The sequence below is a fragment of the Rhincodon typus genome, chromosome 9 (assembly GCF_021869965.1).
Source record: "Rhincodon typus isolate 14 chromosome 9, sRhiTyp1.1, whole genome shotgun sequence".
Classification (NCBI taxonomy): Eukaryota; Metazoa; Chordata; class Chondrichthyes; order Orectolobiformes; family Rhincodontidae; genus Rhincodon; species Rhincodon typus.
Window position 1 is genome coordinate 5,948,842 of NC_063340.1, and position 25,732 is coordinate 5,974,573.

General features: G+C 43.0%; 1 protein-coding gene across 1 annotated transcript in view; it reads right to left on the minus strand.

The window, feature by feature from the left end:
* The window catches only part of sptlc3 (serine palmitoyltransferase, long chain base subunit 3), an 89,186-nt gene extending 66,799 nt beyond the window's left edge, over positions 1-22,387 (minus strand). Inside the window, exons 1-4 of the mRNA XM_020516920.2 lie at positions 22,313-22,387; positions 20,348-20,539; positions 8,421-8,575; positions 5,294-5,442 (exon numbers count right to left, since the gene is read on the minus strand). Coding sequence (XP_020372509.2) covers positions 5,294-5,442; positions 8,421-8,575; positions 20,348-20,539; positions 22,313-22,387 — 571 coding nt within the window. The remainder of the gene's footprint in view (positions 1-5,293; positions 5,443-8,420; positions 8,576-20,347; positions 20,540-22,312) is intronic.
* Positions 22,388-25,732: the final 3,345 nt, after the last annotated feature.

A 25,732-nucleotide genomic window follows, 5' to 3' on the forward strand; every position in this document is an offset into this window, starting at 1 on the left:
TCCGTCTCCCACTCTCTCCCTATTTATTTCAGAACCCCCTTCCCCTCCCCCTTTTCTGATGAAGGGTCTAGGCCCGAAACGTCAGCCTCTCTGCTCCTATGATGCTGCTTGGCCTGCTGTGTTCATCCAGCCCTGCACCTTGTTGTCTCGGATTCTCCAGCATCTGCAGTTCCTACTATCTCTATGTCTGAAGTGTTCATTTACCAAAAGTTGATTAAATCACAATGGTATTATACAATGAGAACGTGTATTTATACAGCATCTTTATAATGAAATAGGTGAAGACACTTCACAGAAACATGGTAAAATTAAATATGACACCAAGTCAAATAAGAGTATATTAGGTCAGATGACCAAAAGTTTGGTCAAAGAGGTATATTTTAAGCAGTACTTTAAAGGATGAAAGTGATGAAGCTGGCAGAGAGGAGTAGGGTGGAAATTCTAGATCTTGGGGGCTAGACAACTGAAAGCTCTGCTGCCAAGGATGATGCGATAATAATCGGAAATGCACAAAAGACTGGAATTACAGGAATCAAGAGATTTCAGCAGGTGGTGGGACTTGGAGGGAATTACAGAGATCGAGAGAGAGGGCAAGACCATGGTGGGATTTCAAAGCAAGGTGAACTTTAAAATCAAGTCATCGCTTGACTGGAAGCCAATGTAGGTCAGTGAGTTACATGAGTGATAGGGGAACAGGGACTTGGTGCTATGCACTACATGGTCATCAGGATTTTGGATGGCCTCAAATGCATTAAGGGTAGATGCGGGAGATGAAGCAGGGGTGTGTTGGAATTGAGTCTAGAGGCAACGAAAGCACAAACTGAGCAGCTGTCTAATGGCCTGGGAACTGCACCAACAAAGCACTAAGTCAAACCAAGTATGCTGGGATTGCATCCACAATTCTTTATGTCCCTTATCCATCTGAGATATAGTAGTTTCCAGAATGATGAGCAGAAGACAAACAACTTCCCTTGTCACTATGGTTACTCATAGTACAGACTATACCTGACTTTCTTTTCAGATGCTTTTTTATTTGTTTCTGGTACATGGGCTTTGCTGGCTGGGCCATTGCCCATTCCTACCTGTTCTGGAGAAGGTGATGGTGAGCTTCCTTCTGATTGGTGCAGGTAGCCCCTCAATGCTGTTTGGGATAAGTGGCAAGATAATACTTTTAAGACCCTCACGTTGTCACCTTCAGATAGGAGTACCATCTTTGAGATCAGAAAGTGACTACCACAGCCTGATTGTTTGAGTTGTGGGAAGGTGGTTGGGGAAGGGGGACTATCATTGGAAACCAATTAATAAAACTAAAAAGCTAAGAGGCAAGGAATGGGACAAGCACCACAGCTTGTGCAGTCATTCGTTCCCAAATTGTCGTGTTTTAGTTATTAGGAAAGACTAATGGAAGATGCATTTGTACTTTTTCAGTATTTGACAAGGATTCAATGTCTCAACAACTGTAGTTAGGATTTTGAAAGTCGATGAAGTTGATCAAACCTTGTTGTGCAAGGTTCAAAACACCAGGGCACACAATTAAAAATTACAATTTCAGCAATAAAATAGGAAATGAGCTGGAACCATCTCTTTTACAGAAAGTGTAACAGACTTTTGGAATAAATTACTGAGGGAGACTACTGATGTGCATAACCCCTTGCAAAGGGGTTCGAGTATAATTTAATTTTGCTGCAAATACATAAAAGCCACATCTGAAGGAATGAAATGGTGTCTTGAAAGCATGCAACAAAACGTCACTAGATTAATTCTGGGATCCAAAAGATGTCCAAAGAGAAGAGATTCAAAAGAAGTTTCCTATATTCTCTGGAGTTCAGAAGAATGAAAATAATCTAGAGGATTTAACAGCATAGAATCTGAGAGGCCATTTCCCCCGATTGGAGAACATGGGACTCGGAGTCTCGGGATAAGTGGTCAGCCATTTCAGCGAGATGAGGAGAAATACCTTCACTCATAGGGCGGTGGGATGTGGATGCTTAAGTATAGTCAAGATTAAGGCTGTCAGATTCTTGGGAACTGGGAGAACAAAGTGGTGTTGAAGAGGATAATCCACGATCTTCTCAACTGGTGGAGCAGGCTTGAGGCCTACCTCTGTTGCTATTTCTGACGTTCTTTGAAAGGTTCATCTAGCCTGCTTTGCCATTCAATATTATCACAGCTGATACTTTACCCAAACCCCACCCTAACGGCCCTGGCTAGTTAGCCTCTGATCTCAAAACTCCTTTTTGTTCCTGCTATAAGATTTGTTGCTGATGACAAAAACGATATTGAAATGTCAAATTAAAACAAAGGATATAAATTAGACACCAAGCTGTCAGTTTTTAATTCTATTTCTCCACTGATGAGGAAAATTGAGTAAATCCAGGTTGTTGCAATTTAGTTGTTTTAGTAAAGATGTGGTAAGATGTGGTTCTTGAGCCGGTTCCAACAGGCAACAAAATGATGGAGTTCACATCTGTTGGTACAAAGCTGTACCTTCTTGCAGAAAGCTATGGGTACTAGTTCAATTATAGTTATATTTCTTTGGCTAGACAAAAATAAAAAAGAATAGGGAACCATGACATTAGACAGAGGTAGGATTCCGATCAGGCACGATCTCACTGGAGGGAGGAAGAGAATCCTGGGGCTGAATGGCACTCCCTTGCAATGTTCTGCCTGGTTGGCACTGTATGTGAACATGGGGCCATGATCAGGAGGGTGAGCGGACAGCATGGGAGAATTGGGGATTTAGTGACAAGGTTAGGTTTGTTCGGTAAGAATCTAGGTTTGTCCTCCTTAGATGAAAGATTAAGGGAAGTGATTTGCAAAATTATAAGTTTAGATAAGATAGTCAAAGAAAAGCTGTTGTGATTAGCTGATGGTGCAAAGACCAGGGGACTCAGATTTAAGATTTTGGGTGAGGTGCAGGAGGGATATGTGGAAGAGCTCTTTTTACACAGTGAATGGTAATGACATGGAATTGTTGCCTTCAGGGAGAGGGGTGGAAGTGGAGATGAAGAATGATTTCAAAAGGAACTTGTGTGGCCACTGGAAGGAATTAAACTTGTAGGGATATAGTGCTTGGAATGGGACGGAGTAGATTGCTCTGCAGAAAGCCAGCACATACTCAACAGGCTGAACAGACTCCTCCCATGTCATAGTGGCACCATGACTTGAAGAAAGGTCTAAAGCCTTACTCTGAAGCATGGAAAGAATGCTCCTATTCCACACTATGAAAACATTGACCTATGACCGGCTGATAAATAGTAACCAGGGGAAAGCAAACTAGGCACCCCAGATCCTCTAGTGCCACCACTGGCATCCAAAGTGAGAAACCACGGTGGCTACTTTCAAACAGAACAAGTGGGGGAAAAAAAAAATCAAAAATCACATGAGAATGGTGGCAAGAGACCTTGAAAGCAAACACCTGATCGCTAGAGAATCCAATTATTTCCATCAAATATTCAGTTTTTTATACCCTCTGTGATTATAGGATGATATTTTTCTGGGCTTGGTATCATAGGATATACAACACAGCCCAGTTTACTCCAGCTGTTGAAACTCCACTCAAACTTTCACCCATCCTTCATCTAACAGCAGACTCCTCTATTCCCTTCCCCCTCTCATGTCTATCTATCATCCCGTTAAATGCATCTACACTACCAGCATCACCCAGCCCTGTGTTGGTGATTACCACATTCGCAATGCTCTTTGGCAAAGCAAACGTAATGTTGGCTTTGGTTTCAAAGAAAATGGAGTGTAAAAGTAATAAACATTTTCTAAAACTGTACAAGCTTCTTGTATAGACTTCACCTGACGAAGGAGCCGTGCTCTGAAAGCTTGTGATTTCAAATAAGCCTGCTGGACTATAACCTGGTGTTGTGTGACTTCTGATCTTGTCCACCTCAGTCCAACTCTGGCACGTCCACGTCGTTCAGTTTTATACAGCACCGGTGAGATCACATCTAGGGTACTTTAAACAATGCTGGTCTCCTTATTCAAAGGGGAACGTAAGTGTATTGGAGACAATTCATGGCTCACTGCTTAAAAATCAGGGCTGTCCATTTAAAACAGAGATGAGGCAATTTCTTTTCTGAGGGTCTTGGGTCTTTGGAATTCTCATCCTTTTAAGCAGAGGTGGATAGATTCTTAATGAGCAAAGGGGTGAAAGATTATCATCTGTAGGCAGGAATGTGGATTTGAGGTTACAATTAGACCAGCTATGATTTTACAGAATGGTGGTGCAGGTTTGAATGACTGATGACCTACTCCTCCTCCTCGTATGTTCACAGGTATCTTATTGAATGGCTGAGCAGAGGCAATTTATTTCCTGTTCTTATTTTGCACTTGCTCACAGTATTTACCAGTCTATCAACATGATTGAGAAAGCAGATCATTATCACTATCACCAGAGGTAACTCTGCACAAGTTGGCTCCTGCATTTCATACTTTACTACACTAATCACTTTTCAGAAGGGCTAACTCCACAATGTGTGTGTACATGCTCAAAACTAGAGTGTGGTTTTTAAACTCACATCCTGCAGTAGTGCACCTTGTACAGTGAATGGATGTAAATAAGGGCCAAAGAGGTGAAAGTACATTTGGGAAGACCTCATGGGAGTTGCCTGAAAAGTACTTGCTCTTATTTGGAATTTTGTACAGATCTTTTCCCTGCGTTTTATCAGACCCTACATGCTTCACTGCAATTTGCCCAACTCTGGACGTTGGTAAAAGACTTATTTCAGTCCTGACATGTATATACCTAATCTCAGCACTTCCTTTAATTTTCTGGCAGAAGGCTGTTTAACCTTTCAGACATATTAGCCTCAAGATACAGCAAAGACAAGTTATGGCTCACATAGGCTGCATTTCAATAAGGGTGCAATATGCCCGTGCAAATGGATCACAGTGGCCATTTATAATGTAGGTGCCCCATCGGCTACAAACACTCCACTTCAGAAGTACTTTCCTGGCTGTTAAGTGCCCTGAGGTCATGAACCGTGTTGTAAACCTGCAAGTCTTTGGTTTACAGCTTACAGCCAAACAGAAGAGTCTGACTTGTGAAAATCAAAGGAAAGTGACTGAGACAGATGGGTGACTGAGGATAGTGTCTCTTTTTTTAACTGCCTGAACTTGAGAGGCAAGCAAAGCGAAGACCCGTGACCAACAAATATCACATACATTTTTTAATGAAAAAAAAAACGTGCGGTCAATGTACATTTGTTTAACTTGGGCTCCTTATCCAGCATAACACCGCAGCCAAGGTCAATATTTGCTTACCCACTCACAGCCTGTTACATACCCATTTCCTGCCTTGTGCTGCACACTCCTACACCGTACGTCATTGTCACTTCTGCCACAGAGTTCAAGGACTCTCCTTTGTTTTCAGCAAAACCGAGGTAGTTGTAGGAGCCCATGTTAATCACATCCTTAATTATTCGTCCCGTGTACCTGCAATGAAGGAAGTGGCTGATTTTAAATCTGCAGCATATGCATTGCAGGGTTAAGGTTCACAGGAAAAACAGCTTTATCAGAATTTTGTACCCACCTGATAAACAGACATTGACCTTCGTGAGTGTTACCCAGAAAATTTGGATTAAATACACAGACTGTGAACTCCTGAAACACAGCTGTGGCTAACAAAAGTGCTGACTGAAAAGTGAGCACAATGACCCCTTATTGCAGGGCTCTTCAGTGGGGGTCTGGACCCCAAGGAGGAGCACGAGCTGAAATTTTGGGGTCATGGACTCCGAGGCAGGAATCACTGCTGCGGAGCTCCACCACCACCCTTTTGCTCTCAAATCTGTTCCCCACCAGGCTCTTGGTTCTGATAGAAACAACATGCAGGGCTACAGGGAAAGGTGGGAGATGGATACTGTGAATATGCTCAGAGAATCAGGTGTGGACATGCTGGGCCAAATGGCCTCCTTTGGTACAATAAGAATTCTGCTTTCTTGCCGAGGGACCGTGAGAATTTTCAAACCTTGAAATGTTGGTCACAGCAGGAAGAGGTTTGGGGAAGCACTGCCTTGTTGAAAACCTGGGGCTCAGTCGGAAACATACTTACCGCTGAATCAGAAGGCCTGAGGTTCAAGTCCCACCTCAGGCATCTGTGCATAGATTTCAGGCCAAAACTGTCAGCAACACCGAAGAAGGAGTGTTGCACTCTCAGAAATGCACGCAAGGTAAGATGACACAGGATAGGAAGAGGTTTGTGCAGAACATAAACAACTGGGATATACCAAATAGATCGAATGGCCTATTTCTGTGTTGGAAATTGGACGAGTTAATAGATTTCAGTAGGGTGAAAGGTTGCATTTGAGCTAGAATGAGTGGAATATATTAGTCAGATCTATGTAGGAATTCTGTTTATGGAACTCTGGGAACATGCCTGACAGTGGTATTGACAGCAGTTGCAATTCCCACCATAGCACAATAGTCTTGAAGTTGCTCACACCTGAGACTAACTGCAGACTGCAATCCCGAGTAGGTCTGACACGGGGAATGAACTTCTTGGTAACCTAACCCAAACTATATGCAGGAGGGTGTTGTCATCAGGGTAAGGGGAGCTAAATGAGGACGCACAGGCAGACCTGCCCAATGTTATGCTGGGGCTAGAGTCCAGGGTTACTCCTCTCTTGCTATTTGGATCCATTGAGTCCAGTACACCTTCCAAATGGGCAGTGGGGAGGGGAACCCAGGTGACACAAGGACGCAAACCTTCCTGAGGACAGTTGGCAATGTTTCCGGAGAGGAGAGAAGAAGTGGGAGGGTTGTTGTTGGGATTATTGTTCAAAACCTAACGTCAATCTACAAAACGCTGGTCAAGTACATGACAGGTTGTTGCATCAGGAAAGAGACAAGTCAATTTTCAGAACAGGTCTGTGGAGAGGATATCCGATTATACAGATTGAACCACTATTTTTATTAGATCCACCTTAATTTCAGACATTTTACCCTTCACTATTTTTCCATCATGGTCACTTTTTTACTGCCTATTTTTGCTTTCCCATTAAGGACCACATCTTCACAAACTCTTTCTTCTCAGAGAACATACGGAACTATTTAGCCCCTACTAGTCTGTGCTGACAACAAGTGAGTCTCCTCCCAATTCAATATCAAAATGTTGGAATGCTCTTTTGGTTAAGGCCGTGAACTCCCTTTCCACTAAGACTATGTCTTGTGCCAGCAACAAAAGCTAGGAGACATTTGGCCTTGCCTTTGTCCTGCTCGTCTTTCAGTCTCTCTCTATGGAAGATGGTCTCCTGCCCATGAACCCTGAAGAGGTACCTCCACTGCCAAGCTGTGGCCTTTCTGAGACCAGTCCTATCAATATAAGCCTGCAGAACATTTGGCATGTCAGGACCCTCAATTTATCTTTCCACTGCATCTTGGTCAAGGTCTACAAGTTGGGACAGCTCATGAGAAATATTATACAGATGAATACATAAAATAAAAATATTTTTACAAAGTATTTAAAAACACAGACTTTCATATTTGTATATTACACTGATCTATAAAACACAAATGCTAATAATTATAAGCCAAATATTACTATTTTGCTGTAATAGTGCTTTGTTTTTGTTGCCATTGGGCAGCATGGTGGCTCAATGGTTAGCAACACAGCGCCAGGGACCTGGGTTTGATTCCACCCTTGGGCGGCTGTCTATGTGGAGTTTACACATTCTCCCCGTGCCTGCGTGGGCTTCTTCAGGTGCTCCAGTTTCCTCCCACAGTCCAAAAATTGCAGGCTAGGTAGCTTGGCCATGCTAAATTGCCATGTACGGTCCAGGAATGTGCAGGTTAGGTGGATTAGCCAGGGTAGATGTGGAGGTGGGGTGCTCTTCGGAGGGTCAGTGTGGACTTGATGGGCCTAATGACCTCTCTCTGCATTGTAGAGATTCTATGATTCTAGAGGTCATGGTAATTTTCAAGTGCTAAAATAGGATAAATTGGAAAATAGTTTGGGAAGTGCGACTCCAGGGGACTAGTGTGCACACTAACATTACATGTTAAAAACTTTCCTTCAATAAAACAGTCCTTTAAGGTAACTCCCACTTATGAAACAATTTACATTTCTGCCAATCTAAATTAATAATAAGAGCACGCATCTCTCATACACAGAGTCATCCTTTTCTGAAAAGAAACTGTCAGACAGGAATCTTTGTGGACATTTATCCAATTCTATCCTACATGTAATTCCAGATTCACAGCAATGTGGCTTAAGCTTGAAATGACCTGGAGGACTACTCAGTTCAAGGACATTTAGAGGACGAGCAACAAATATTGGCAGTCAGCAACACTCACATCCCAAGAAAAAGTAAAGAAAAAACAAAATCTGACCCCCCACAGACATCTGACTCAGATGAGAAAGTTACAATCTTCGGTTACATAAGGCTAGGAAGACTGGGTCCAGCTTCCCATTGTACCTGAAAGTCCAGTTGTAGTCATCAGAGACCCGCTCCACCAAGTCAAAAGTAGGTCCGGGCACACTGCAAATTGGGCGGTTCCAGTTGTCGCGGACTCTCATGTACAGATTTCGCTTGTAGAAATTTTCAAAATCTTGGTAAAGTGGCACAAAATCCTGCATTGTGAAATGTGAAATGTGAAAATGGAAAAAAATTGCAACATTAGGTAATTAGATGCAGTCAATGAAGGACCATGGGCCTCCTTCTCCATTAGACAGAGAAAATTAGTTTCATATAGCTTGAGTGCCATAAGAGAGGAGAATAGAGTTAGGCAGAGAATTCCACAGCTTGCAGCCCAAGGCAGCTGAAGGTGTGGGAGCCAACAATGGAGCAGTTAAATCAAGGGACATTGAAGGACAGCAGGAATCTTGGAGGCTTGAGGGATTAGAAGTGACTATCGAGGGGGGATGGGGCAAGATCATGGAGGGATTTGAAAGAAGGATGAGAACGTTTAAACTGAGGCATTCCTGGACTTTGAGCAGATGTAGTCTGCGAGGTCAAGTGTGAAGGGTGAATGATTGCTGCTGTGAAGAGGGCACAGCCAGCAGAGTTTGGTTGAGTTCAAGATACAGAGGATGCGGGAAGACTGGAATAGTCAAATCTGGAGGTAACCAAAGCAGAAATGATGGGTTTCAGCGCAGATGTATTAAGGAGTGGGGGTGGGGGGGCAAGAGAAGGTGCTGGGGGTGGGGTGGATGTGGCAGGAGTTGACAAATTATACAGCAGGTTGAAACACTACTTGCTGTAAGGATTTGCTCAAATGGTGACTGGACATGGAGACAATGAAGTAAAATCCTCAGGAATAAAAACCACACTCAGCAAGAAAATCCAACTCCCTTCAGATGAAACTATGAATTGGTGATAATCACCATGATATCATTTTGCTTAATTCTGTTTCTACAAGGGCCTAAATTAAATTTTACTGAATCAAACTTATTCATCAAAAGATCACTTCCCACTAAGGACTGAACTGAGTGCCATTCAGAGTCCGCTTGTTACAACAGACTGCAAAAGATAGCAACACTGCAATGTGCAATTCAAACCATTGCTTGAGCTGGGGAGAAATGTTTAAAAGGCCTGCATTAGAGGAGGGTTGACATTGCAGAGGATTTCAGGATGAAGTACTGAGTTCCTGGAAGATTGCAGAGTTTTGGGGAGGGTGGGTTACAGGGGGGGAGATGAGACAAAAATAATTCTGCATTAAAATTTTGAGAGATTATGTTCTAAAACTTCAGCAATTCAGTAATCGCCAGTGCCTAGACAGGCCAAGTAACACTGGGTTGAAGCTGCACAGAACAGAAAAAGAGGTTTCAATTCGAGATTCTGAAATGTTTTTCCATTAGTGCCTTGTTGCAGTTTGATGCAACAGGTAGATCTAATTCCAGTTATCCTAAAACCAAAGCTTTATCCCAACTATTACTAAAACGATAAGTCAGTAATACTTCCTGTCTACAAACCTGTGGAACCGAACAATGTCTTCTGGGAACTCTACAGGGTATGTTGTAAACTTTTTACTCACCTTCCACATGTACATGCTGGGTGGAAATTTGCCATCTCTGGAGCGTGGCAAGCAGGGGAAATAATTGATGAATCGGCCCTGCTGAGATCTCAGCAATTGAGTTGAGTGAACAGGTCCATTAGGGACTCTCTTGACTCAGCAGCAATTAAGGCCCTTAAGCGATCAGTTAATGGCCTAGGGACCTAAATTCACCACCTCCCAGATCACTAAGATTGGGAGAGAGTGTGTTAGGTGGTGACTGGCACACCACCCCCACTGCTGAGATAACTTGATCTATCAACAACAATCAGCTCGTTAAGGTCAGACAGGTGAAGTGTGGATGAGTTTCTTGGCCTCTCACAGGGTTCCACACTGGTATCCCTGGTTGCCAGACATGTCAGCCAATCAGAGGCTAGCAGGTCCTCGATTCTAAGCACCATCCCTGGTGGCCAAGTTAATTTCCCAACTGCCAAAACCAGGGCCAATCTGACAGCCAGTTTTTGAGGGAACCCTCCAACTGTCCCACTCTGGGGGAAAATCAGTAGAAAATATAGTAGGCAAATGGGTACCTAAGGAAAGCCACCCTCTTGGTCTTGCCTATACCCTACTGACTTCACGACCCTCATCGTTAAGAAAAATAATTTACTTTCTTGCCACGGGATCTCCCAAGGAGTAGGCCCAGAGCAATGGTGTTTAGAATCGAGGAGCTGCTATCCTCTGATTGGCTGGCATGTCTGGCAACCAGGGATACCAGTGTGGAGGCCTGTAAGAGGCCGAGAAACTCATCCACACTTCACCTGTCTGCTCTTAAATGAGCCGATTGTTGGTGGTAGATCAAGTTATCACAGCAGTGGGAGTGGTGTGCCGGTCACCACCTAACACACACTCTCCCAATCTTAGTTGGGAAAGTGGAAAATTACTGCAATTGGGTAAAAACTGTGTCCACACATCACAGAATAAAAACAGTATCTTAGGAGACTACAAAAACAGAAGTGCAGCAAGCTGTAAGGAGGATAGAAATAGACTTTAAGAGGATGGGGACAGATGGCAGTGGTAATTCAACATAATAGTGTCGGATGACGTATTTTGGTACAAACAATACAGGCAGGCTGAAATTAACAGTCGTAAAAGGTAAGGGTGACAGTGATGAGAGTGGGGAATGGCGCAGAGAGGACGTGTTCACAAATTATTTAGCAATCACTGCATGTGGGAGCAGGGTTTCTATAAATAGAGGCACAGAATACAAATGCCAGGTGGTCAGTATATAGGATTGCTCTTCTCAAGAGATGGTGCAGAATTGATGGGCCAAACAGTCTGAACCTGTGTTGTATTATCCTACGATTTGGACCATCATGCCTCAGTACAACAATCAAGTTAATTCTATTCCCCCTCCCTCCTCATTGGTTTGTAAACTTTTTTTTACTTTGCCAGTTCCTTTCTTTAGACATTCTACTCAAACCGCTTTGACTGCCCTTTGGGCAGTGAGCTCCAGTTCATAACAGTTTGGTGCACAATATTTTTTCCCTCTTATATCACTATCCTGATACTAAAATTCCGCAATTCAGATATAGAGTTGATCCGAACACACTCCACATTCCTTACCTGCTGTGTTTTTTGTTTAACCAACAGGTGCCAGGATTGCGTCCAGGTTTTCAAACAATATTCTGTTTTGGTAATTAAGTCTAATTTTCTTGGATATGCAAAGATTCCCCACCTGCAGCTGCGAAACTAACAGTGGAATCTTTACCAGTAAAACAGGGTGACTTGAAAACAATCCCACCTCGCATTGGGTTTACTGTTTTGACAGGAAGGGAGTTAACCAGTTTGACCGTGGCCAAAGATATCACAAGATGTCTGAAACCCTGAAACAGAAACAAAACTCTTGGCAGGTCAGGTAGCCAACTTTGGAGAGAAATGGGGCTGATGGTTCAAACCTATCACCTTTCGTCAGAACTGGAAAAAGTTAAAACATGTCACATCTCTAGCTAAGATGTAGGGAAAGAGAGGCGGACAGTGAAGGACACAAGGGGAAGTCTCTAATAGGGTGGAAGGCCAGACGGATTAAATGGTTAAAGGCATGATACTTCCAACCAAAAGGAAGACAAGGGGTAAGAGGGACAGACAAAGTAATAAAAGATGTTAGAATATTGCATTCAGTTCTCGACCACTTGGTATAAGAAAGACATTGTTTAACTTGAAAAGGGTTCAGAAAAGATTTACAAGGATGTGGTGGGATTGAAAAGCTTGAGCTATAGGGAAAGGCTGAATAGGCTGGGGCTTTTCTCCCTGGAGCGGCAGGGGCTGAGAGGTGACCTTGTAGAGGTTTATAAAATCATGAGGGGCATGGATAGGGTGAATACCCAGGTTGGGGGCTCCTAAAACAAGGCGGCATAAGTTTAAGGTTAGAAGCGAGAGATTTAAAAGGGACCTGAGGGAAAAAAATTTTCACGCAGAGGGTGGTGCATGTATGGAACGAGCTGCCAGAGGTGGTGAATGAGGAAGATACGATTACAACATTTAAAAGGCATCTGGATGGGTATGTGATGAGGAAAGGTCTCGAGGGATTTGAGCCAAATGCTGGCAAATGGGACTAGATCACTTTAGGATATCTGGTCAGTGCAGACATGTTGGACTGAAGGGTCTGTTTCGAGCTGTATGATGCTATGGCTTTGCACCATCTTCTTTTTTTGTCCTTTAATCGCTCCTTCCCACTACGTCTCATTAAATTCAAACTTATTATGTTACTAATTGGCACTCTTTGGCACACTGCGTAGATCCCTGCCTAAGCCAGAAGCTTTGAATTCAAGTCCCATTCCAGGACTTGACATCCAAGGAAGATGTGCTAGTGATGTGGCTAAACAGGTGGACAGTCAACCTGCAAACCCTTCCAACATACGTCAATGGCAACTGCTAAGATTGGGAAAGACTGCTGGTCAGCCACGTGTGGAAAGAACATTGGAGCCTCTACCCCATCACTATCCATAGCTCCAAATTACTACAACATACAGATATGAGGGCATATCACCACTGTAACTCGGACTCTTGAAGGAAAAGGCAGGAAATGGAGTTGAGGATTACCAGCTCACACTCAATCTCATTTAATGGCAGAGAAGACTCACTGGGCTGAATGGTCTACCTCTGTTCCTATGTCTTATAAACTGTAGCACACCCTCACATCACTAAAGTTCTCTAGTTCTGATGAAAAGTCACTGAACTAAAAAGTTAATTCTGTTTCACTCTCTCCACTGTGCTGCATAATCTGCAGAGTATTTCCAACATGTTCTGTTGGATACATTCAGACTGAATGGCTTGTTGAACCTGTATCTGTTCATTCAAAGTTAGAGTCTGTACAATGGTGCCACCCTGACGCTATATATAGGGGTGGATAAGTAGAGAGTATTTAACTAAATGAGATATCAGATTAAAGTTTAATTACATAAACCAGCTTTGCATTTCTTGGAATATAAAAGTTAAGCAGCAAACGTATTGAGTTTATCCAATGACTTTTAAAGGAATTGATAGGATTGACAATGAGGAACATAGTCTTAACATCAACGGCAGCCCTAAGACGACAGAAGTTGGGAAACATTTCAAGCAAAGAAACATAGATCTAAACCATACAAAAATCAGCTGATGCTAACTCAATTAATAATTCCAAAACCAAGGTCAGTAAAATTTCACTGGACAAGGCTATAAAGGGAGATGGTATCAAAGCAGTTGGATAGAGATAAGGTGTTGGTTAGACATGCTCTCAGTGAATGATGGACCAGTTAGAGGGGCTGAATGGCCACCTCCTATTCCCATCACAGGTGATTCTGATGCTGTCCTCACCTAAAGCTGACACATGCCATATTTTCTCTCCAGCAGAGGAATGTCGTAACACATCACATCACCTTATGTGTCATGTTCCTTGCACCTCCATGGCCCTAACAAGCTGACCAGTAGACCTCATATTTACAGAGAATAGTGTGTTCAAGACTGGCCAGACATTCATGTCTGGAGGTAATGCAAACAGGATGAGGATTTCAGCAGCAGATGCCATTTAGTAATTCAGGAGTAGAAGATGCATTGGAACACCACCACCCGCAAATTCCCCTCCAAGCCACTCACCATCCTGACTTGGAACAACAGCAAAATTCCTTTATTGTCACTGAGTAAAAATCCTGAAACTCCCTTCTGAGCAGTATTTTATGCTTACCCACACCACACAGACTGCAGCATCTCAAGAAGGCTACTCACCACCCATCTTCGCCAGAAGCAATTAGGAATGGGCAATAGATGCTGGCTGAGCCAGGAACACCATATGCAGTGACTTAATAAGAAAAAAGCTGAGGTGGGACAGAGTCAGGCAATGTGACAGAGGGTGAAGTACGTGTTCTTTGGTCTAGCTGAAATGAAACTTGGTGAAGTGAGAACAATGTCTGGGTGCTCCTAGGCAACTCACTGAGAAAGAACATGTGAATTTGGAGCCATTGAAATCCCAACAGTTGCCTTCATGTGTACATTTGGACTGAAGAGTGCATGATGAAGACAACTGAAAAGGGTGGGATGGGTCGAAGCGGTGGTTTGAATCTGAGAGACCAGCAATGGGAAGCGGACAAGGGGGAAAATCTGGAGTTAGTGAATCTGTAGTGTGCCTGCTTGGAGCATGACAGTTTGCATGCACATGTGCGTCTGCCTACGTGCTTGAGCGTGTGTATGACTACTCCTTCTGCCTGCCCTTTTCACTGTCCATAGCACTGGGTGAATCAAGAACAGTGATACTGTTTGAAACCACAGTAATTAAAAATCTCACACATACCTACTTTGCGTCTCTACCTGTTACTTCAGCAATGCAGTATTAACGTGGGTTTATGGAATGCAGTCAAGAAATTCAACACTTCTTGTCAAAGAAAAAGTTGGCACTTAACATGCTTTCTAGAGATTTAACCAGTTCATTCGACACAATACCTGATGTTGAAGGGAAGGTGCAAGGGCTCTTTCTTTCGGTTTTTAAAAAAAAAATCTTTCATGGCACGCTGGCATTGCTAGCAAGGCCAGTATTTACCCTTGAACTGAGTGATTCTCTAGGTCATTTGAGACCTGTTAAGAAGCAACCACTTTGCTGTAGTTCTTGAGTCACATGCAAAAAAAAACTAGGTAAGGATGACAGATTTCCTTCCCTAAAGGACATGAGTAAACCAGATGGATTTTAAACAGGATGTTTAAATAAAAAAAACAAATTATATTACTGAGAATGGCTTTCAATTTCAGATTTATTAACTAAATTTTCATCATTTGGTGGGATTTGAACCCACATCCAAAGTGTTAGCCTTTGCCTCTGGATTGCGGGATAGTGATATTACCATTAAACCACCATCTCTCTTTACATCTTTTAATATGAGAGTTTAATGCAATGGAGTTTTCAATAGAATCAATGAACTAAACAACGCAGGAGGCAATTCAGCCCATCAAACCACTGGTAGCTCTTTGAAAGTGCTATCCAAATAATTCCACTCATCATAGCCCCAAAAATTTATCACCCTACGTGAATTTATCCAATTTGCTTTTGGAAGTCCTTACTGAATCTGTTTCCATCACACTTTCAGGCAGTATATTCCAGACCATTATAATTGCAGTTGTAAAGCAAAACCTCTCCCTTCTGGTTCTTTTTGGCAACCAGCCCTAACATATGCATTCCACACATATATAATGGAAAAACATACAGAAATCTAACAACTAATATCGTCAGCAGTGTTGTCCAGTGGAAAACTGTTTCTGTATAAATTTTCAGTCACTTGAAAGAGATGGCATATCTGGCTGGCATTAGGCCCTGGGGACTAGGGTGCAACTGCCACAAACCAGAAAATCAACATTCCTGCCTAACTCATAGATCTGATCATTATGGAAAGATTGGAACAAAAAGGTAAATCTTATATCCAAAAAAGACACCCTCTCAATACAACCACCAGATCATGGATCACAATTTCCACACTTGCCCTCCTGTGTTGCACTCTGTCAACTTGAGGTCATTTGAAATTCTGCAGTCCAGGTCCTTAATTGCGCCGTCCCATTTGCCTAGTATCCATGAAGTTGCTGACCTTTGTTCTACTACTGCTTAATCAAATACTACTTGCTCTTGGTGACAGTTTGGAAGGGCAGAGCAAAGGTCAGACAGTTCCGTTGGCCCAACTACCGCTCTGCATCCTGAAACCGTTCTCTTCCTGTTACTAGACAGAAGCCCGAAACCTTACCAAAAGGAGAGTGTCAGGCAGTCCTGCATTTCCTTGCACTGCACTGTGGCACACCATTTTAAAGCATTCACAAAAAGAATGCAGTCTCCTGTAACATTGACGTAATACGCAGAACGTACCTTGCAGAAATAGAATCCCTACAGTGTGGAAACAGGCCCAACAGCCTAACAAGTCCAGACTGACCCTCACGGCATTCCACCCAGACGCATCACCCATAACCCACCTAATCTACACATTCCTAAACAAAATGGACAAGTTAGTATGGCTAATCCACCTAGCCTGCACATCTTTGGACTGAAACAGGCTGTTTGACTAATCTAGACCAAACTGGTATTTCAAAACCATTCAAGTTTTGACAGATATTAAAGATAGAGGAAACCATGGCATTATTGGAGTTAAGTTCTTAGTCGTACGTAAACTTCCGAGAACAGCATGACACGAGAAGCGGCTTTTCGGACCATCATCTCTGCTCCTGCCCTCTTGAACAGTAGTCCAGTTAGTTGCACTCTTATTTTGCCATGCATTTCTCTAATTATTTTCTCCTTCAAGTATTTGTCCAATTCCCCTATGGAGGCTTCTCCTTCCTAGGAAAGGGCAGTCCTTCCGGATTGAGGATGTCAGCAGCATTTGTCACTCAACCTTAGTCCTGTAGAACCGAATGGCTCTCTCGATCATTTCAGAGGATAGCTACAGGTCAACCACATTCCTGTTGGTCTGCAGCCATACGTAGCCAGACCAGGTTAGGATAGCAGATTTAATTCCCTTAAGGATGTCAGTGAATGAGGGTGGGCTTTTACAACAATTGGTGAAAGTTCTATGATCACCATCCCTCACTGTAGCTTTCAAGTACAGACGTACTAACTGAATTTAAATTTCACCAGCCACCATGGTGGGATTTGAAACAAAAACAAAGTTGCTGGAAAAGCTGAGGAGGTCTGGCAGCATCTGTGAAGAAAAAAATCAGTATTAACATTTTGGGTCTGGTGACCCCTGAGGAAGGGTCACCGGATCTGAAATGTTAACTCTGATCTTTTTCTTCACAGATGCTACCAGACCTGCTGAGCTTTTCCAGCAACTTTGTTTCTGTTCCTGATTTACAGCATCCGCAGTTCTTTCAGTTTTTTATGGTGGAATTTGAATCTCGTGTCCCCAGACCAGCAGCCTGGTCTTCTGTATGCCACACCACTGGCTCCCCAATATGACAGGCTTCAATTACAATAGACACAGCTAAGGCAACTTGTGAGATGGAATGGAGTACAAAGTGTTGACTGGAACAAAGGAATCAATAAGTACACAAGTGTGTTGCAGCCAAGATGACAGTTGTTTCCAAAAACCAAACACAAATAACAACAGCACCCATTCGGTCAACACTAACAACCTGCAACACAATAGGGTGAGGAATAAATCTGAAAGACAAAAGACTTGCATTTATATACCACCTTTTATGACAAGATGTTTAAATACTGTTGTAATGTAGAAAACGCAGCAGCCAATTTGCAGACAGCAAGCTCCAACAACCAGCAAAACAATAATGATCAAAGAGTTTACTTTTATGGTATGAGTGAAGGACAAATATTGACCTAGGCTCCGGGGAGAACTCCTGTGCTCTTCTTCAAGATTAGCTTCATTGCACTTTTTTCTGCCTAACAGAGGGCAGTCGGACCCGTGGTTTAAAATCTCATCCAGATGATGGCAACTCCGACATTGCACCGTCCCTTCAGTACCACTATGGAGAGTCAGCCTTGATTTTTGTGCGCAGATTCTAGAGTGGGACTTGAACCCACAATCATCCAATTGAAGAGGTGCAACAGCTACCTAATAGGCCATAGATGATGGATCTGGAGACTATTTGTACGATAACAATGGAGAAGCATGGTTCTTGTGGTGCAGTGGTAGTACTGCTACCTCTGGACCAGAAGCACCCAGGTTCAAGTCCCACCTGCTCCATAGGTGTGTAATAACATTTAAATCAACCTGTACAGAGATAAGTGAAAATAACTGAGAAAACAGTAGTTAAGACGATATCATTAATTATCCTGTTTGACCAAACACTCCGTCTCAAAAGAAGTTTTCATGCTGCACACCTGAAATTATGTTCTGACCATTGATGCTGGTTTGCACCACTTGTAATAACCCAGCTCCAATTTTCTTACAGGATTGACCGGTCCACCTGAAGCGATTTTGGCTGGGCAGTGATCTCGAAGAAATTTTAAATTCTTGTCAATAACATCCGCAAGTTCCCCTCCAAACCACATGCCAATCCTTCATTGTTACTGGTTTAAACTCCTAGATGCTTCTTCCTAATAGAAACTGTCTGGGTGCACCTACACCACCACCATCCTCTCAAAGGCAATTAGGAATGGGCAATAAATGCCAAATAAACCAATAAACAGAAACATTCAATTCCAGGCCACGTTCCAGATTCTTACTCCAGTGGCATTTGGCAGGACTTACTGCATTGCCAGATGGAACATTCTGGCCATGGGAGGCTGAAACAGTGAGAAGCCCTCCCTGACGCTCTGGTATAGGGTGATGGAGGGGAAATTTTAAACAGAGAGGGTGTGGTGTGTGTAGACACTCATGGCTACTCAGCAGCATTGGCCTGGTGAGGAGACCTTCTCCAGGAAGGAGAATTGGAACTAGATAGAATCAAGATCTCAGACATGATGCAATAATTGGGAGGAAGCTGGAGATTAAGCTGATGAACTAACAAAGAAATTACAGAATTTGCAATTGATATTAAATGTCTAAATGGGTTCCAAGCTATCAGATGACTCAAAAGAGTGCAAGGCTTGAACTGAGGGGACATTGCTTTAAATTGAGGGGTGATAGATATAGGACAGATGTCAGAGGTAGGTTCTTTACTCAGAGAGTAGTAAGGGCGTGGAATGCTCTGCCTGCAAAAATAGTAGACTTGCCCACTTTAAGGGCATTTAAATGGTCATTGGATAAACATATGGATGATAATGGAATAGTTTAGGTTAGATGGGCTTCAGATTGGTTTCACAGGTCGGCGCAACATCGAGGGCCGAAGGGCCTGTACTGCGCTGTAATGTTCTATGTTCTATGTTCTATGATTCCTTAGGTTCACAGAGAACCAGTCCCTGTGATTGAAGTATGCCACTGCTAGCGAGTCATACAGCACAGAAACAGATCCTTCAGCCCAACTCATCCATGCCGACCGGGTTTCCTAAGCTGAACTAGTCCCATTTGCCTGTGATTGGCCCATATATCTCTAAACCTTTCCTATCTGTGTACAAGTCCAAATGTCTTGGAAATGCTGTAACTGTACTCGCCTCTACATTTCCTTTGGCTGCTCGTTCCGTATACGGACCACCCTCTGTGTGAAAATGTTGTCCCCGAGGTCCCTTTTAAATCTTTCTCCTCTCACCTTAAAGCTATGCAGTCTCGTTTTGGACTCCCCTACCCTGGGGAAAAGACCTTGGCTATTCGCCTTATCTATGCCCTCCTGATTTTATAAACCTCTATAAGATCATCCCTCAGCTTCCTACTCTCCAGGGTGAAAAAGTCCCAGCCTATCCAGCCTCTCCTTATAGCTCAAACCCTCCAGTCTCTGTAACATCCTTGTAAAGCTTTTTCTGCACCCTTTCTAGTTTAATAACATCTTTCCTACAGCAGGGTGACCGGAATTGTATGCAGTATTCCAAATGTGGCTTTACCAGTGTCTTGCACAGCTGTAACATGGTGTCTAAACTCCTGAGAATACATGAATCACACTATGAGTTCACAATGTTATTTTAATTGATTGTTAGTGTCACTGCAGGCAGTGTGAAAATCACTCACCAAGTTGATACACAAAAAAAAAGTGCTTTCCACAATCTCTAGTGTAGAAACATACATTTCCTTTGCTTCTGGGTAACATTGTTCCGGGCCGAATGTCCCCCAAACTCTACCTAGGGTCATCACAAAAAAAAACAGCCACTTGCTGAAGCCTGAATGAGGTGCACCTCATCTGGGCTTTACCACATCAATCACCACTTTCAGGAAAATAGAGTTTAGAGGAAGAGTGAAATAACGAATGGAAGTTCACAAAATGTAAACACATCAAGGCTGTGCTGCCAAATGCATTTAGAAATATGTTTGCCATTGCAGTAAATGTTTAAATTCAACTTGGCAGAAGAACGTGATGATCATACCTTTTGTTCTTTCCTCTCCCGAGCTGCGTGACATTTCTCAAGACCACAGGAGCGCAGAAAGTCTCTTAGATAGCCAAACAAGGTTACAATCCCATAGCCCATGTAAGTGAGGACAGGAACATACATTGGAGGCTGCTCAAAAGATTCCGAAAAAGTCTTCTTACTGTGTTCTGTCTTGGGCTTGCCATTTTGCTGTGGAAAAAGAACAGTTGTTAGTGCTGGTTTAGAACTCCATGCATTCATAGACTGCGTCATGAGGCATCAGCTACAGGGCTGTGCTGACTAGCTCAACAAACATATAAGAGACTCCTCATTTCTGTCTGCTCAATGTTTTAACTTACTGTGAAATCATGGGCAAGGTTACACACTTTTAAGAACACTAAATCATTCTGGTCTCAATATTCTGAACAGTATTGCAGCAGATGCAATAAAGATTTATTCGATGACACCAGAACTGACAGGCCACACTGATCAGGAAAGATTGAACAGATGGCAGCAGCTCAATTTTTATTTAAAAAGGGCTAATAGTGACAAAATTGAGGTCTTTAAGATTACAAGGACATGTGATATGGTAAGGAGAGACGTGTTTCTGCTTGTTGAGGAAGATCACCCTTAAGAATGAAGGTCACAAGTAAGTCTGACTGGGAATTCAGGAAAGAACTCTTTAATCAGAGAATGGCGAGAATGTGGAACTCGCCACCGCCCAGCATGGTTGACGCCAACAGCGCAGATACATTTAAAGAGAAGTTCAATAAATACAAGGGAGAAGTAGGACAATGTGTGTGTAGGGTAAGATTTTTGGAGGGAGGGGTGGTGGCAGGAAGGAGGAGGAGGTTTGTGTGAAACAAATATAGGTGTGGAGTAGATGGGCTGAATGTCCTCTTTCTGGTCAGTCTTGTATTTTGTAGCACGGGAGGGAGAAAAGCATCCAGGTGTTTCTCATTTCTCTCCACCCTTTTTTACTTTTCATAGACAATGTTAAATGGTTGTCATAGAATAGATCATAGAATCCCTACAGTGTGGAAACAGGCCCTTTGGATCAACAAGTCCACACCAACCCTCAGAGCATCCCACCCAGATCCATTCCCCTATAAGCCACCTAATCTACACATCCCTGGACATTATGAGAAATTTAGCATAGCCAATTCACCTAGCTTGCACATCTTTGGATTGTGGGAGGAAACCGGAACACCCGGGGGAAACCCATGCAGATATGGGAGAATGTGCAAACTCCACACAGACAGTCGTCCGAGGGTGGAATCGAACCTGGGTTCCTGGTGCTGTGAGGCAGAAGTGCTAACCACTGAGTCACCGTGTGTAAAGTTCTCCTAGACTTGCCTCTGCTGTGCCAATCTGGATCCAAGCCAGTTAATGAGACAGGAACTAAGGCCCCAGCCTGCATGGATAGAGGTTATTAACTACAAAGTCTTAAAGCTCCCAGCTCCACCTCTTCTCCCACTGTTACAGGTGTTCCCAATATAAAATGTGCTCAGACAATTAATAGATACTACCTGTTTCTTCTTAATCTTAAATTAAGACATTAACAAACTGAACAGTATGATTTTGCCAGATAGTAATATGCTTCTTCTCTACGATCCACTTGGTAAGTATGAGAATCCAAGTGAAAATTATCAAAAGGAGTATAGTGGTAGTGTTCTTACCTCTGGCCTATAAGGTCTAATTTCAAATCCCCGGCTTTGGATGTGCATCATAAATTATGGGAGTCTAATAGTGATAACGTCACTAGACCAGTGATCCTGGTCACAGCTTCCAATCTCACAATAACCACTGGTAGTATTTGGGAGGTATCATGGCACAGTGGTAGTGCCCCTACACCTGGGCCAGAGATCTGGGTTCAAGTCCTACCAGCCCTGCAGGTTCCTACAACATGTCCCATTGAAGATTCCCGCTCCAAAATTCCTTCCTTTTAGCTGATTTCCATCAAAGTTCCTCCGGCTGGACAACCTTCTGAGATACGATCCCCTCTATTTTTAGCCTCTTGAGAACACAAATTTTAATTGCTTTGCCAGTAGCAGCCATGTCTTCAGGTGCTAAAGCCCAAGCTCATCTGGAATTCCCTCCCTCATTCTCTGACTCTCTACTAACCCTGTTGACCTCTCTTTTTTAAAATCCACCTTTTTGGCCAAGTTTTTGGTTGGCTTTCCAAGGAAGCTTTTATGCGTTTCATCACCAATGTTTATACATTAAAGGTCCTGTGAAGCAGCCTGGGATATTTTACTACATTGGAGGTGCTATATAAAAGTTGCTGTGTTCCCTCCAACTCCACTTTGAATTAAACTCCTCCCTTTCTTCCTCTCACTTCTGTTGTTGTGCTGCCTCTGATGGGCTTTGCATATAATTTGATTGTTTAGTTAGAGTGAGAGAGAGACACATAGACAAAGACATGGTGATTTGATGATGATGGAGGGAGAAGGGGAGAAAAGTAATGTGGGTGATTTGGTGGTGGAAAAAGAGTTCAGTGGTGTGTAAAAACATCAGGGTTTTAAAAAAAAAAAACTTGTTGCTGTTGTTCCACTGGCGATTAGTGTACTCACCTATGACCTTTGTGGGTTCTACCTCCCAGGTCTCAGCCTCCAAATCTATTTCCAAATTTCATTACTCAACAATTATTCTTCCTAACAGAAACTGCTGGAAGAGCTCAGCAGGTCTGACGACAGCTGTGGTCAGAAATCAGAGTTAGTGTTTTGGGTTCCAGAGTTAGCTTTCCTCAGAACAGATCCTTAACTCTCATTTCTCTCCAGAGATGCTGACAGACCTGCTGAGCTTTTCCAGCAATTTCTGTTTTTGTTTCTGATATCCAGCATCTGCAGTTCTTTCAGTTTCCATTTAGTACTTAACTCACTGTCACATCTCTTCCAGGCATGGCCACCTTGAAGAGGTTCTGCTCCTCTCTCCAACAGGATTTCAATTCTGATCTTTTTTCTTGTCCACCCTCATTAATTTTGCTGTCGCTCCTGGTGTTTGACAAGGTATTTGCTAAAACTCATTTCCACAGCCACATTGCATTCCTCAGTGACTGCCTCTGGCTCAGCCTCACCCCACGTGGATTCCAACACAACTTTCATTCTTCTCGTTTTGAATCTACCCAGGATCATAGGTATCTCTGATGTTCAACGTTCCACAGACAGCTGTTCTCGTTGCATCCCAAGATCCATACTTAAGTGTCATGCACCGTCATATGCACACTCTCTCCAAAGAACCGCTTCACGCTGACTCAGAGCTGTACTACTCCCTGGTTCCACCTCATACTCCGGTTCATTCAACGTGCTAACAAGAAACTTTTTCTTTTCCTTTCGGGCATCAAGGAACACAAGATGCAACAACTCAGAAACCCACGACGCTCTGGAACCTTCCTCCCCCAACTTCACTCTCCCTACCCCACCTCCTGTCATGTATTTACTGTCCCTCCTGACCTTCCGCTCTGCAATGCTGAACATCCAGTTCTGAGGATGGGTCACTTGATCTGAAATGTTAATGCTGATTTCTCTCCACTGATGCTGCCAGACCTGCTGAGCTTTTCCAGCAATTTCTTTTCTTGTTTGATTTCCAGCATCTGCAGTTCTTTCAGTTTTTACTTATTCTCCCTAATTTGCAGATCACAGAATGATATAGCAGAGGGGGTGGCCGTTCAACTTATTGTACCAGTGCCTGCTGCTCCATTCTCCCATTTGGTACAACTTGCTAGGCAGCCTCCTAAACTATGCTGGAAGTTTTGATTTAACTGGACAGCTTTCATACCTCTGCGGTGAGACAGTGTGCTGCTCAGAATGTTTGATATTTATTTTTAGAAAACTGTCGAGTTCTCTGCAGTGGTACAAGTCAAAATCCGGTGCTGATCTAAAAATATATACCAGCAGAATAATACTGTCCTTCTGTCCACTTCTAATTGCCCCCGACATGCCTTTGTTTCCCCAAAGCCCTTCAGGTGGTGTCTATTAATTGTCTGAGCACGTTATATGTAGGGAACACGTGTAACACTGTGGGAGGAGAGAGGAGATGCAACACTGTCCTTTAACCTTGTCCCTGTTCAAGGTCCTGATACCCTACAATCAGGTGAAACAGAGATTGATTCATAGTTTTTAATTTCATAAAGTATTCACTATTAATGGCCCAGGTGGGCATATCAATTCAAACCCCATCGTGGCAGCTGCAGGAATTTAAATTCAATTCATAAAATATTGAATAAAAAGCTGGTCTCGGTGATGGTAACCATGAAACCATCGTTGGTGTTGTAAAAACCCATCCAGTTCACTTGTGCAAAGAGGAAATCTATCATCCTTACCCAATTGCTGTGGATCTGGAATCACATAGGACAATGCGGTTGACAAATTTTACTGCGTCCTGAAATAGCCGAGCAGCCCATTCAATTCTAGAGCATTTTAGAGCTGGCTGACAAATGCCAGCCTTGTCAGCAATGCCAGATTCCGTGAAATCACAAAGAAATGGTGGGTTATTGCTTTGCGAAACACCTCTGCTCAATCCTCAAGTGTGACCTTGAACATTTGGTCACTTTGTCATTTTAACCGCCCATCCCCACTCTGACCTTTGTCTCTCTACCCCACCATTGTTCCAATGAAGCTCAAGGGATGATACCTCACCTTTTGGCTACGCACCTTACAACATCCCAGCTAAACAGAGCTCAACAATTTCAGATCATGATCTGTGCTCCCACATTGTTCTAACGGTAGCTAATGGTGATGATGCTGTGGTTGCCATTCACACCACCTCCAGACCCGCATTTTCCTTGTTTACTTGTCCAATGATCATCTCTGTTAGCTTTGATCAATCAACCCATTTGCCATTTATCTCTCTACATTTCCAGATCTTCACCTTTGTTCCGTGCCCACCCCTTTTTACTGCAACTGCTACAAATCTGTCCCAAACCCAACTTACCCCAATTCTGATGAAAGGTCATTGACCTTTCAATGCTATCTCTGTTTCTCTCCACAAGTGCTGCCAGATTTGCTGGGTTTCTCCAGCATTTTCTAGTTTTATTTCAGATTTCCAGTCTGTCGTTTGAGAAAAAGCATAATCACCATGGAGAAGTAGCAAGCTGACAGGAAGGCTTTGGGAAAATTTTAAAGTCGCAGCATTAAGAATGAATTAATAATTGAATGAAGAGGGTAATTGTTAGAAAAGTTGAAATGCACAATCCAACTCAATTTTCTGAAAAGAGTCAAATGAAAATGCCCATTTGAATTCTGAAAGCACACTGCTTCTGAGTGAGCCCCATTATATTGATCTCAATACATACTTAAAAAGAAAAGATTTGTATTTATATCAGAGATAGTAGGAACTGCAGATGCTGGAGAATCCGAGACAACAAGGTGCAGGGCTGGATGAACACAGCAGGCCAAGCAGCAT